Here is a 15,481-nt window from a genome sequence, read left to right on the forward strand (position 1 = left end):
CATGGCTTCTGCCTATGGGTCACTGCACAGCCTTAAACAACCACAGAAACGCAAAGATAAATCTTTTGATGAAATACTTGTGATTCTTTAGAGACATTTTGAGCTAATGCCAGTGTTTATCCCAGAGTGGTTTCTCTGCTGTCAGTAGAAGCAAAGAGTGTTTATAATGCAGTTTGCATCAAGACTGAAACACGGTTCCATAGACTGAATCTGAGCAAGGACCAGGCAAAGCACCTGGAGACTATTTTGTCTGCTTTATTCACAGCACGGGATGCAGGATCAAAAGTCAGAGTTCATCACTGAGTGTCTACACGCAGAGTAAAACGACTCTGAGACTGAAATTTCAAGCGTTTTAAGCATTTGTATTTCTACAATATCAAAAGAGGCTAGTCCTAAATAGCAGCCTTCAGGCTTAGAATTATACCCACATTTTTCTAGAAAGGTATGTGATTAGAGAGAGTATTAGAAAAGAAACCTTGTATAGAGGTCTATAATGCATACAGCTCTTTAATTATTATTAAAGAAAATGGTTACAGTAGGATGAAGTTTGCATGGCCAGAGGACCAAGTTCCATTTTAGGAATTAAAAAAGAAGGGAAAATAAATTCATCCACAACCCTAAATCATGTGCCTTGGGACTTATGTGACAATTCAGTGACAATTCTACTCCCTATGTCTATCTGCAATGACTACAACTTTTCAGCTGGGGGTGATCCATTAAAAGTAGCAGTTTGGTCCAGTTTGGGTTTGTCTGTTCTTATTTTTCAGAATTTCATAAAATATGCCTAGTACAAAAATTTAAAACAGATAAGCCATTATTCATACATCTTTAAAGAAAATATAGTTCAGGAAGTCTGCCAATACCTCCTGGCATGGATGCATCTCTTTCAACTCTACCTCACAAGGGAAAACTTCACATCTTCAGTTCTCCTATCTCAAAGCTTTCACATTAGTCACAAGAAAAGGTACTTGACAGTTAAATATATTACATACTGACTCTTTGCACTGTGAAACAAAGCCCTTTTATTTATTTTATCAGCCACTACTATTGATGAGCAAAAGCCCCCAAGATACTAAATCTTTCGACCATGAAGGGAAATGGAATGGTTTTCTAATGGAGTATATCGGAGTGCCCCTGGCTTTTAGAACCTGGCTTTAAAATCTGCTTACTGAGGCAGAGATGACCACTCAAACACAGACAGATTTGTCATTTTGGTTTTCAGGACACCCATCCTGTAAAGACCACAAAATAATCACCAGGACTTTAGTGGCTAGACCTTCTCTTGCTATTCATGAGTTTGCTGAATTGGATTGAATTTCATGACAGATTTGACTCTATCAATGGAAGACCAGCTCAATTGACTTAAGATACACTCAAGGAACACCAGTTATTATTACAATTCTTTTTATGCTCCATTATGCAGAGCAAGAGCAGATGTTTTGACTGTAAAAATCAAAGTACAGCTACCATTTTTCCAAGTGTACTGTAAATGCAGTTACTAAGGACAAACCTTTAGTTATATTTCAGCCAGTTTATAACCCAGATCCTAAAGCTCTAGATCTCTACAAAAAGACACAAAGCCCTTTAGCACACCGTGTTATCACAGGTCATATTGACTCAAACTATGGTAATGGGACTCGGTTCAAAATCCAAAGAGATACTGTATTCAAAAGCAGTTAGATCATTTTTGGTGGTAAATTTTAGAGTGATTCAACACTGAAATTATTTCAGTTCCATTTTAGAGATGGCCAAAAAAGCCAAATATGGTTTGATAAATCCTGCCCCCAGCAGGCAGTCATAGAGCCATGAATACAGCCAAGATTCCTGCTTGCAAACTTCATGATTCATCCCGTGGCAAATGAGGAAAGCAAATAGAGGGAGTCAATATCCCCAAACAGAACCCCTGGGGAGGAGAGAACTGTACGGTACCTGCCTCCAACCAACCTCCACTTAGAGATTTGACCTGTTGCGTTCAATCCAATGGGGTTATCACTAGTAAGATGATTCCACCAAGCTTGTGTAGACTCTTCATAAATCAACATATAACTATATAGGACAAAACTTTGGAGTTTTTTTTTTTTTTAAATGCTTCAGCTCACAGACCTTGCAAAGCAAAGGAAACAGTCTGCATTTTACCTCATCAAACCAATCGAACCACAAGGACAAAACAAATGAGGTGCCCGGATTCTCACTTGTGTCCGATTTTCCCTAGAAAAATAGCAGTACTAGAGAATGAGCAATTTCAAACACACTCAAACTTTGCAGTTTCAAAAGCCAGGCTTGTATTTGAACATTTTTAAAGAAGAGCAGAGGAGATGAGAAATATAAACTCCAGTGAGGAAATGGGAAGCAAAATGCATTAGAGAGCAAGTAGAACAAAAACCAGAAAGAGACTACGTGAAAAATAGATCAATGGGAGACTAATTTCTCTCCCTTGTGGCACCCCAGCTTTTATACAGAGATGATGCTCTTACTGAAAAGTCTTTCCTTAGCAGCAACACCAGAGAAAAATGAACTCTGACTGTACAAGAAATACACAATAAAATAATAACTACACAAAGAAAGAGTTCATGAATTTCAGCTGATTTCAAAACTGGAGAACAGCTCAAAAAGTGCACTAAACCTGAAATAACAATAAATCACAACAATGCAAGGAAAGAAATTCCATTCAACACAGAAGAAAAACAATTCATGTTTAGATTTATATTTAAATTAACCAGCACTGTAGTACAAAGTTTCATTTGTTCAGACACACAGCCCTTATTTCAGCCTGGGCAAGTCTATCATGAAAAAAGCAGCAAGTCTCATCAGCAGTGAAACAAACCTAGCTATGAGTCTATTTTAAACACATTTCACACATACTGCAGATTTAAAATAGGCCTCCAGAAAAATAAAATCCCATTGGATATCTTCAAAAAAACCTACCTAATTTTCCACAGGGATTCTTATGAGTCATTATAAGCTTCCACGAAACTCAGTTTTTTTTTTTTCCTTTTTAATTAAATAACAAAACAGAATCTAGTAGGTAACAATACAGCACTAGGAAACAATTGAATGAAACCATGTTTCCTTGACTGCTTCATGCTTACCAGAAAATTAAGGAGAAAAATGAAGGCCAAAGTGTGTGGAAACGAAAGATATCTCTGTTCTAAAAAAAATACGGTAGATCATCAGAATAAAAAGTTAATGTAGGTTCTCTACAGTGATACTGCAACAAGATGAAGCCACTGCCAACAACACAGTAAATGCAATTCAAGACAGCTGCATGAAAGAATCTATTATTGGCCTGGGCACACTAGTACACAAAAGCAGAGAAATTACTATCATATAACCATGAAGAAATGAAAAAATTATTATTTTGGTCAGAAACAAGTAAAATTCTAATTTACTTAGAGACTGTTGGTTGAGAATTTCAGAGTGAAAAGGAGCTAGATGCCCAATTCCCCCTGAATTTTAATAGCATTTAGATTGCTTGGAGAAGGCAACCCAGCACTTCCAGTTAAATTATATTGCATAATAATCTCCTGGCTTGATCCTGATATTCACTGAAACAATTTCCATGGTGCTTAGGCAAAGTTTTGGGCAATTGGCATCTTCCAACACCTTATTGAGAAACCCTAGACTATAAAAAATAACAAAAAACCAGCCATGGCTAAAGGACAGATTATACCAGTCTAAAGAAGATATAAAGGAAACATTTGCCTAGGTGAAATTTTCAGCTATCAGCTACTAAGAACAAGCCCTCCCCTGGCAGTCCTCAACAGCTTTCTGATTAAGACACCACACAACCCAAGTTGTAGATACACAAAAAATATCCTTACATAAATCTGCACTTCCCATCATAACTCATTAAATACATATCGATATCTGCAATTATACACTGTGACATTATCAAATACACAAGTCAAAAATCACAGTCATCAACTGCTCATCTAATATGTAAAGAGACTTCAAAAAATCCTTTAATGTACTGTGTCAAATACTGACCCCTGGAAATAAGTGCAATTTTATGTCTACTATGAAATATTTGATCCTATCTTGATTCTTCTAACCGTGGAATTTCTTCAAAGCTAGAAGAGATAATGAGCTACCATTCAGTTTGGAAAACTTCGTGACTGGAACTTCACAGAAGACTTACAAGGTGGATGGGGTCCTCTAGAATGAGGAGATAGTTGATTCTATGCTTTGTGCACATTAATTTCAGTGCTAGGCATATGTTATAATGTTAAACGCATGTTTAAGCTGCACTGTATCTGAGCCTGTAATCTATATATTATATTTGGATATGAAAAGGAAGACAATAAATCTGTCCAAAGCAATGCAGAATTAGAGCATGTCCAAACTATGCTGAAATAGCATGTTTATTTACCCTCCCGAAAAGTAAAAATGGTAGAGGCATTTTATTTTCACATGGCCTAAAATTGTACCTTGTAACTATTAATGTCCTCCAAATCTTTCAAGATAATTAAGGAATATAAGCCTGTTGCCACTTTGCCTAGTTAACTCAGTCACGATGACCCTACAGTTGTGATGCAGCAGTCTTGACAAAGCAGTGTCACTGCTGGGTGGCCTAACACGAGCACTGCCTGAATTTAAACAGTTTTTCAAGCACCTGGGTATAGACACTGGCATTACATTTTAAATAGCTTAGTTATCTACTGTATTTAATAAAAACAATTGAAGCTCTCAAATGAAGCTACCTGTAGTTCCCTCCCGTCCTGCTGGGTGACCTCAGACTGCAAAGAGAGAGGCAGAAACTCAGAACACAAGGCACAGCACGGGCAGCTCTTGGCACTCTGATGCCATTTTTGCCTCACTCAGCCTTTTTTTGCCAGAAAAGGCAAAAAAAAAAATATGCATTTTTCAAAGGATGGCCATCTCAGTAGAGGTGTAAATAGCTGCAGCATAAAGCATTTCCTACAATCTCTGGGATTTTTAAAATCAGAAGAGTTGTGGTTTTGCTAGTCATTTTCATTTAGCAAGACATCTCTTACATAGAAATGCTGGATTTCCAGAGGGAAAACTAGTATAATGGCCAGGCCAGATACCAGAACATGGTAGCTGGAATAAAAATCAATACTGAGCCATTCAGATCCTAAAGTACACCAAAAATAAAATTGTTTTCCCATGTAAATGTAATTTAAAAATCTAACATATTCAATACATTTGATATTGATTATTTTAGCAGTCTTTCTGAAGGCTAATGGATGCAGTGTGCACCAGCTTCAACATACTGGAGTACAAAAACTGCTTCTGTTGTCCTAGCAACAGCTAGGAGAAAACGATCTCACAAATCAAATTCAATGAAAATGCAGTGCTTTACTGAAATAGACAACTAAATGATTTTAGAATATGTCAGCTTAAAAATACATTTTATGAACTTGAATCAGTCCTTTCCAAATTAGATCAGATCCAAGAGCTTTCTAGGGAGCAGAGCATGGCAACTGTGCACATGCATTTTAGGGAAGAAAAATAAATACTAGAGTAATTTATCTGACTAGAATTTTGCTTCCATATTTGATGTACTGTGGGCACAGTTCCCTTTGGACCACCACAGCATAACCAGGTGGAGAGTTTCCACCTTGGCCTGCGACTACAACTGTGAGCAGGGAGTCAAAGTCTGGGAGACCCTTTTATCAGCACCGCAGTCTCCAAAAAGCACCATGAAGGATGAAAGGGGAGGGCTGGATCTATTCACCTTTTAGTAGAACGAGATACAGTCAAATGTGTTCTTTTTCTTAGAAATTCTCACTTTCTTTGATGTCTAGGAAGTGAATGAGAGAGTGAATTCTATCCACACACACTCACATTGCTTTATGATGCTCTGATCATCCCAATGACCTCCATCACTTGGTGCCTAGCTACAGAATCAGACTTGCTGCCGTGTTTCAGATCCTACTGCAATTAATGAACTGAGTAAGACTGCCTCCATCTGCATTAATGTGGCTGGTCCTTAGTAAGAAATCTCTCAGGAACAGAGAAACAACAGATAAACCTACTTCAAGACTCACAGGAAAGTGGAACAAACCAGGAATAAAAATAAATCATGAGTTGTTTCAAAGAAAATGGAATAGTTTTGCCAGATTTACAGTAAGCTGTACTTCCATGCAGTCTCACAAACATTTACGTTAGATTGTATCTGAGATGATCAGATCAAGTGTCTATGAACTGAAAGTGATGACCCAGAATTAACACTTCCAAAAAAGATTTACTGTTCATTGGTCAGCCGAAGCAAGAAAAGTTTCTAGAAAAATAATGCTTGAATATCCAGGGTGCTAAAATGAAAGCAGATAAAAAAATGACTGGCACTGAGGTATTTTTAAAACTGACAACCATTTGCACTATCATAGATATAATGCCCCATAAATGCAAGAGGAAAATGGGCACAGAGAGGTTGAAATATGGTATTTTACTGATTAAAATCTGCTAAACCCTTGCACATCCTAGCAAAAAAAGTAAACAGGTCTCTTTCTGTAGTTTCTTAAAGTGTGCACTCCAAAGAACTCTGTTCAGTTTTACTTAAAGTAAAAACAAAAGTGGACAGCCATGCAATCCCTAGCAGAAAACTGATTTAAGCAGTTTATTGCAATACAGAGAAAAAGTGGGCTTTTAAAAATATTTTTGACGTTTAAGTACTGTACTAACCATTCAAACTAAACTGAACATGCAATGCCTATGTGGCACTTTCCTTAACTACTCTAGAACCTGGATGGGACTGGTGTGAAACTTAAGGTGTGTTTCAGACAACAAGAAGGACATAGTGAGATAATAAAACAGCAATGTTCTGCTTGCTTCAGTGTCACTGAAATGGTCTATTATCTGTGAATTCTCATAGGTGCAAAGAAATTCTCTATTAACTATTTTAGTGCTAACCTGCAAGACATAGAATGACAATGGAAATAATTCAAAAAAGTTACTTTGCTTACAGTTTTAGTCTGGTGGCATAACTCATGCTTGCAGATAACCATGCCTGTGCAGTGCAGGATACTTTTGTCAAGCAAAATGTGCCCATCAATCTCAGGCTAACCTGAGTCCGTCACCTCTGGGACTGCTCAAAGTTTTACTTGGCTGTTCCTCCCAGCTTTGCTGTGTGTTAGCATAAAGACAAATGCTGATAGAAGGTTGAAATTTAATTTTCCAAGAGGAGCACTGTTATTTCACTAAGCCATAACATATATTCAGTTGACTCACAGCTATGCACTGTCGATGCCACTTGGGAAGTATAACTGGAATAAGGTAAATTTTGCTAATGGATTACACTGGCTAATGGCTTATTCTCCTAAGTAGTTTGAAAGATTAAATACACGATATTTAAAACACCCCGTACTGAAGACCAAATTTTTGGTTTTGAGAGTTTCTATTCCACATGAAAGGGCTGCATTCTCATTTACTTAATAACACTTAGAATGGTCTAAGCTAAAAAATAAACATCCACATGAGGGAGACGCGCTGTTAGGATACAGCTGGTCAGCACTGCCACATTTCTAATGGAACAGGTCACCAAGAGACGAGCACGCAGGGCCATTGGGCCCATCTTCAGACCTGTCACTTCCACGGCAGCAGGTAGCTCTGTGGACAACACACCACAATAGAGCTAGTTTTGGAAAGGTTAATTTTTGATACTAAGCCTTAACTGGCCCGTCCTTCACAATTTGCCCCAAACTGCTTCTCTCGCATGTTGTCTTTGCCTTTTACTGGTGACAACTGAGCATTAGACCCCACCAGAGGAGAGGGCACCACTCACTACTCCCCCTTTCAGCACACTCCTCCAGAAGGGAACAGGGGGAAGGGGAGTGAGAGGTTTAAAGAAAAAAGGAAACAGATGGCAATTAAAAAAGCTTTGAAAATAGAGGAGTTGCAACAGGGATGAACTCAAATACAATTTAGGCACAAAGCCCTCTTTGCTCCAGCCAGATAGCAAGGGTCTTGGGATCCCCCAAGGGAAAGAAGTAAAAGCATCCCTGTTCAGCCTCCAGAGTGCTGGGCATCTTTCCACAGAGAAAACAATAAAAGGATGTGTCCTTCCACATTGTCCCCTTATGGGCCGTCCCAGCCTCTCCCTGCCTGGGTATATCCAGTCTATTGCTTCATAAATCAATTCATTAGGCATAGGGGGACAGCGAGGGCAAGATGCAGCAACTGCTCAGCAGTACTAGCCTAAAAATCAGACAGTTTAAGTAATTATGGAGCTCATTTAAACCAATTAGAAATCATCAGTGAATAGAAAAGTCTCTTTAAATTTACCAAAGGACAGCATAAGTCTAATGCTGAAAGTCAGAAGATCTGGAAAGCTTCAGGTAACTTTCTTCTTTGTATTTAACATATACAGCACAAAGGTCTCATCCAGACTGGGGCTTCTGCACTTCTCAACTGGCACAGAAATCAGGGGAAGAAAAGAAGGAAATACACATGCTTTGTTCTTGTTGGTTTAAACCTGGTTGCCTCCTTAGTTTATATATAGTATTTCATCAGCTGAAGGTAATATTTTTTGGCCTATTTCACGAGGAAGATAAACTCAAAGTAGTTGGCTTCATCCTCTCTGCAGGTCAGGGAAAATCTGATTACCCATGAACAAGTGTCACTTCCAGACCTAAGTTATTTATTATCTAGTAAAGAATTTCCTGGTTAGAAAAGAAAAAAAAAAAAAAAAAAAAAAAATCAGAAAAGACATTAAATTGACACCCAACCCATGTTAAACCTGGGGGGAAGAAAGAAACAGCTGCTGCTGGTTTGGTCTGGCATGGTCTCTGTCACTGGCAGCTGCTGGACCTGCTGTGCTGCTTTGCTCAGCAAAACCAGGATACTAGCACAATACACCATAAATAAGTTCACAGAAGTGAACCACGAGCCTCGCTGGCACACTCAGCTCTGCTGCAGGCACACACAACACGAAGCAAATCTCAGAAACAGTCTGATAATTTGAGGAAGAACATGGCAAAGCAGCAGAATTTGGAAAAGCAGGCAAAGAGAAAGGTGAAAAGTATTTAGCACCTCACAAGAACCTGCATCCAAGCTGGTATCACACACTATAAAGAGATTCTTACAACGCAATGACTGATGGAGTTAGAAGCTGTCACCCCAAAATGCCTGTGATTTATCGTATGTGTCTTAAGCAATCTAGGACACCTTGCCAATATCAGCAAGACAGAACAGCATTAATTCCTGTCATAGATCTTAGATTATATAAAAACTCACATTCAGTTATGATTTGAAAATTAGCTGTTCTTTGAGTCAGCAATCAAGTTCACCACAGATAAAGAAGAGTTCTTGCTAAACTATTTGTTCTCACGAAGTTAATTGTGCTAAATACAAGTAATTTCGAAACATCCAAGTTTAGGGGTTGGGTAAATATGCAAATAAATTAATAGAAAACACTATTTCAGCCTCATATTATGCAACACAATTGGCTCAGCTTTATTTCTTTTTTTCATCCTGAGAATCATCCGTGCATTCCCAGAACAGATAACAAGTTACTAATCCTGCAAGCAGAGCACCCAATGCGACAACAGATGTAAAGGCAGTAACTGCTATTTAAATAAATCAGTTTACACTGCATTTCATATGGGCTTGAACCAGCAGATCCTGCTTTTTTGGTCAGATATCTACACTCCGTGACAGTTTACACATTCCAATACTGTGCTCCCTCATAAAATTACTTTCAATTGTACAGTTACCAGTTTTCATTCAAATTGTAACTGAGAATTCCTAGAATGCCATCTCTGAATGTAATTAAACAGTATAAATCCTATGGAGAAGGATAAAAGACGATTTCTCCTTATGGGTACGTATGCACATATGCTGCGTGTTAAAGAAACAGACTGAATGCAGAAAATTACCACAAGCAGAATGCCACAGTGTAACATGCTGTTGATCAAGGAGATTCAAATATCAAAACAGGAATAACATTATGGTTCAGACTGTAATGGTGCAATATAAATTAGGTCATATTACTGAATATGGATATGTATAGAATTCTTTTCAAACAATCAGCTCTCTTCCATTAACATTGTATTCCTGCATCACCACCAAAGGAAATAGAGTTCCTCAGATCAACTCCACAGGAACCAAATAGACTATATAAATGTGCATAAAAGATGAGAAATGGTATTGTCAGCAATGAGATTCTGGCAGCACTCAGTGCTTAACTGTTTGCAGAGTTTGAAATTTTCTATAAACAAAAATAAGTAATTATTTTCAACTAGTCATATTCAAATTGGTCACTGATAGTGCATACTGAAGAACCATCCAAGATAGAGAAGCTGTCCACAGTGCAACACACTGCTGGGTTGTTAACAAAGCAGCCAACGAAATGATAAAGAATATTCCCCATGCTCCCATAGTTAAAAGGCAATATTAAGAAAAAAAAGGTCAGAGGTTTCTGGAAAGGGATATAGAATTGCCTATATAGGTACATGATATTATAGGGTGCTTTTAAATACATAAACATAGAATTACTTCCCATATGACATGAATTTAGGACCACTCTAAGTTCATTGTCTTCAGCAACATTGCTTGCTTTGATCAAATAAAGCCAGAATAACAACCAAACACTTTTTGCCTCCCTTTTTACATAGCATAAGTGACTTGCCTTTTGTAGAGATGCTCCTGCCTTGGCATCAGCTGACACCAGATGGGAGTCGGGTCCAGTTGCAAGAGTTCTAGAACAGATGGATAAAAACAAACAAAAAACCCCACTTTAACTAAGCACTCACTCATCCTGCACCATCAACTATTACCAGTGATGATCTTTATCAGCACTTGACACCACTAATATATCACAAGGGAGGAAAAAGGTTTGTGTCTACACAGGTATTGCAGGCTATTTTCTATCTGATTTTAGGGGATCACTAGAATTGTGTAGAGTTACCTTTGCAAAAGATTACTGAGCATTTAAGTGAAAACAGGGTCATCCAGAGGATGAATGACAGAAATGTGGCACTCTGGCACTCCTTCATCCTGCTGTTATTGTGCAAAAAGCGCAAAGCTTTGGAAACAAACATATAATTTACAAACTACAACTGTAGTATAACAAAACTCAGAAGGACAAAGGAGATAAATATTGAATGTGTTTTAAGAGTGGGGATATAGAACACAAGTTCACTCTGCTTTTTTCTTTTTTACTGTAAATAATATAGGTGAAGGAACTACAATGAGTTTAAGACAAGCTTGCAGTTATGGTTTAACTTTTATGGTTGGTGGGTTTTTTAACAATATATTATCCAGACATACAGCCCTTTGTAAACTATGGATATTCCAGAGCTTTACAAGTGAGAACACAAATACTATTTTATTCTACAGATAAGGAAACAGAAGCAAAGAAAAGTCACTTTCCCAAGGAAAATATTTAGTTTGTAGCATGAAATGAGAGGGGCCAGTACTACACTATTACTAACAGTAATTTGCAATTTACAAGAAAGGAATCAAGGTTGCTCCCCAAGTACATTTGAGATACACGTCACTTTTTCCTATGAGAACAAAGAACGAACCCCAACAGCCTCAGTGAGAGGCTGGGACTTCAGTTAGCCAAATAACAACATGCACTTCTTTCTTCAACAAACTCACTGTGCATCCTCCCTGCATTTGCCTCTCTCGCTTCATGTCAATGCTTAAAAAAGTGATTTCAACAGCTGAAGAAAACATAGGTGAATATTGCCTCTGCTAAGCTAAACAGCAAAATATTGTTGACCTTTGTCGAAAGCACTGAAATGTTGAATTCTGCTGTTTAACTTTCTGTGCAAAAATATTTTCTACACAGCATTGTCCTTTCTTTGCAGCAATGCAGTAAACTAACAGGCTCCCAATGTGCCGAGCCTCCAATGAATCACTACTGGAAAAATCCATAGAACAGATTTATTCTTTTCATTCCTCTTTATTAACTTGGCCCTGCAGCAGGGAAAAAAGCAAACACTGATCTGTAGTTCCCTTGACTTCTGAGGTAACTTGCATGCTCAAAGGAAGGTGTCTGGACCACCACTGGAATAGCCCAGTCCCCTCATTCCTCCCAGTGTCCATCCCTGTCCACTCACGGACCTGATATCGAGCTTGTCCAGAACTGCTCCAGCAAGGTGCATCTCCACCCATGACCACTGCACGTCTTGGAGCAAAGGCCGCTTTTCCAGAACCAGGTTATCTTCTTGGGAAACTACTCCTTCCCCATTGTCTGACTTCTGAGCCATTACTTCTGTTATTAAGGTGGGCGGTGGTTCATTCAGGTTTCCTAGGGAAGAGAAAAAAAGAAAAACACTCCTTCCATATTAAATGCATCAAGGATATAAGCATTTACACATTACTCAAGGATATTCATTGTTAAGCTATAATTAACAAATACACAAATACTCCCAGGATCAAAATTTACATTAGAAACAGCTTTAATTTCAATTACTGCTATAGACATGAATGTCTATAAAGGGAAGTATCATCCCCATTTTTACCTTACACTTATTATTCAAACAACCATCATTTTTACGGTGTGGCTATATTGGGTTTTCCAACTCATTATCCAGAACAAAGAATTGTCTTTTTTAGAAGGACGTGCTGACAGTTAACCACAACAACAACAAGGATTACTATCATAGCAGCATTGAGGTCCATTTGCAATGTACAGTGACATGTGTTTAACTATGCCCTCAAGATCTTAAGGCCAAGAGGAGGTTTCAGGATAAGCAGCCAGATCTGCTCCTCCAACAGAGGGCAGGAGGATGAGAAGGGCAGGAGACAGCTGTAACTTTATAGGGCATAATTACCAAGGAGGACAGACAAGTGTCACAACCCCTGCTGCCCATCAATCAAGGAGGTAGCTCACAACATCATGTCAAGTGAAAACAGGTCACGAGGACAACTGTGTCATATCGATCAGAGCAGCTCAGAAGTTACGAAAGCAGCAAATGCACAAGCGATCAAACGTGACTCAGCAGCAGCGAGCAAGACCAAAGATCACATGTGAGTTGTTAGAACATTTGGTGCAGCTGCCCTGGCGGGACAACACAGGCAGCCTTTTGCGTGATTGCTGAAAAGCTGTCAGAAGGCCTAAGAGGGGGATTAACCAATAAGAAAAAAATACACACAAATTGCCTGTAATGACCCCAAATTTCACCTTCTGGAAAAGGTCATAGAAGGCATATCCATTCCTTCCTAATTAAGGACATAACAACAAGCACCAGCACTTGTGAAAGTAAAAGTCAGTCCTAACAAGTCTTGACCAATTTAAGCGCGCCTTTACTAAAGTAAGAAAAATATCATCGAGAAAAAACACTTGCTTGATTGGCTATGTCATTTTGCTAGAGTTTAACATTATGTACAACTCATTATTCATTATCTTGCGTGACAGTGGACAGAAATAAATTTTGACCAGTGTCAATCAATCAATTATACATTATTTCCAATAGGCTGGTGCTCCAACCCCCTAGCATCCTAATGAAAGATGCTAATAAACGATGACCTGTCAACTCAATTGCATACTGCATCATTTATTCTAAACAGCTGCTTTAGAGCCCATCTATAGATAAAGGGGAAGACTTCAGAGATGAAATTGGCATTAAAGTGTGAAATTAAACCCATGAAAAGCAGATCCAGAAAGCAGAAAGCACAGAGGAAAAATAAACAAACCTGTAACAAGACAGTCTCTCAAAAAATGCGGCATTGTGAAGAATATTTTTGAGTCAGCAGAAAAAATTGTGGAGACAGGTTAGTGCTTTGGGCTGAATCAAGACTGGAAACATCCCCACCATATACAGATGCCAATATTAATTTCAAAGGAAAAGGAGACCAACCTATTTTTAATTATTTTTAAGTTTACATGTATGTATACTAACCAAAGCATGTGAAGGCAACAGCTCAGCACAAACAGCCTAGAAACAAAGCTACTCTTTCTTTTCAAGCCACAAGAGGTAGGGTTGAAATGAGACTCAAACCCATCCTGAGGCACTGCCTAGCTCTTCCTGTACCTCACAGGAGTCAACTCTTACTGCAAAAGTTCACAGCTCTGCTTCAATACCTGATTATTCTTATTTTATTTAGGGGAAGCATCACAAACATTTCATTCCGTCTCAAGTAGGGGTTCATTATACACAGTAAGGCTACAATAAGCCTCAGTATCAGTGCCATAAAGCAACTAAAGTCAAGCTTGACAGTGATCTGTCTCTCAGTGCTGTGAGCCTGAAAGCTGTGATTAGCAGACAGATAGTGAAGAAAAGAAAATAGTAAGTGAGAAATGTGGTTTTCTTCCCACTATGACTTCCTTACTTCGTCAACTCCTGTATCATTCAGCATAAAATTAAATTTAACTGGAAATATTTAAAATAAGCCAACTGGGTGGATAGATTAAGTAGATTAGTAGCTGTGACAACTTTTACTTTTGCCTTTCACTTTATAAAAATTAAGATTGAGGGACTGACTTAAGTATTCTCTCCACAAAATGAAGCAGAGTATTAGAGAATACATTTGCCAAGAGAATAAATCATGATTGACAAAATGAAATTTGTTAATACAATAGTTTGAGGCAGTTGACAGAAATTTTTGTCAACAAAATAGATTAAGGGATTCAAAAAATGAAATTTGCAAATGGAATGGCTTTGATGTTCCTGATGAAAAGTATTTTGTTGACAGAATGGATCAGAGTGAAAAAATGCATTTTCTCAACACAAGGGTTTTAACTCTTTGACAAAATATATTTCATCCCCAGATGTTTTGGCTGAGTTGTCAGTTATTCTCCATGTCTGCCATTAACCAGTCACTTTGCTGTCGACTGAAAGATTTCTTTAGGAGCAGGTCTGGGGAGGTATCACAATAGCTTCCCAACTGATCCTGCTAACAGAGTTAACACTAAGTGCCAACTCAACTAAAGTTAACAGCTGAAAATGAGAGGGTTTTTTTTTGTTTTAACCTCATCTTTTATCCATGTGTAGCATTTATTGCACTATATTTCACTTCTATATCCACTGCTTTGGCAGGTTTTTTTCTTGAAATTAGATCTGCCCTGCAATTAAGGCTTAATATCCGTGTCCACACTTTATGTAATAAAGGATGCTCCTGGCATACCCTAAACAACTGCTAATGTACAAACTACACCCTTAAAAAAGTCAAATCTTGCACCCTGCTGCAAAGTTGTCTATCTCCACATGGAGCAAACAGCTTTTCAGCTGCCTAGGCTGGCTGCCGAGCACAAAGAGTTGGGCAGGCTCAATTTAACATCTTCCCCCTTACAGAATGCAGAGTAAGCCCAAGTTGCAAGGTTAACCTGATCAGGTAGAGGAAGTACTTAAATTGAGGAAAAGAATTTGGTTCTCATTTCTTTCTTTCAGTGGTTAAGAGGGTATGATAACCTCCCCAACATAGACTCACATTTGTGTTGATGTTTCTTGTGTGCTTGTAAGATGCTAGGACTCTATTCAGAGGAGCATTTTGCCAGCCTAGTCTGGCTTGTCCAAGTCACCAGCAAATACCCATATAAAATACATCCCATAAACTATTGGTAGATACATCC

General features: G+C 38.3%; 1 protein-coding gene across 1 annotated transcript in view; it reads right to left on the minus strand.

Moving 5' to 3' along the window:
• The window catches only part of LOC112944986, a 148,370-nt gene extending 134,731 nt beyond the window's left edge, over positions 1–13,639 (minus strand). Inside the window, exons 1-3 of the mRNA XM_026036499.1 lie at positions 13,606–13,639; positions 12,031–12,217; positions 10,456–10,658 (exon numbers count right to left, since the gene is read on the minus strand). Coding sequence (XP_025892284.1) covers positions 10,456–10,658; positions 12,031–12,217; positions 13,606–13,639 — 424 coding nt within the window. The remainder of the gene's footprint in view (positions 1–10,455; positions 10,659–12,030; positions 12,218–13,605) is intronic.
• Positions 13,640–15,481: the final 1,842 nt, after the last annotated feature.

The sequence above is a fragment of the Nothoprocta perdicaria genome, unplaced genomic scaffold, assembly GCF_003342845.1.
Source record: "Nothoprocta perdicaria isolate Ctin4 unplaced genomic scaffold, notPer1 scaffold_18, whole genome shotgun sequence".
NCBI classification, from domain to species: Eukaryota; Metazoa; Chordata; class Aves; order Tinamiformes; family Tinamidae; genus Nothoprocta; species Nothoprocta perdicaria.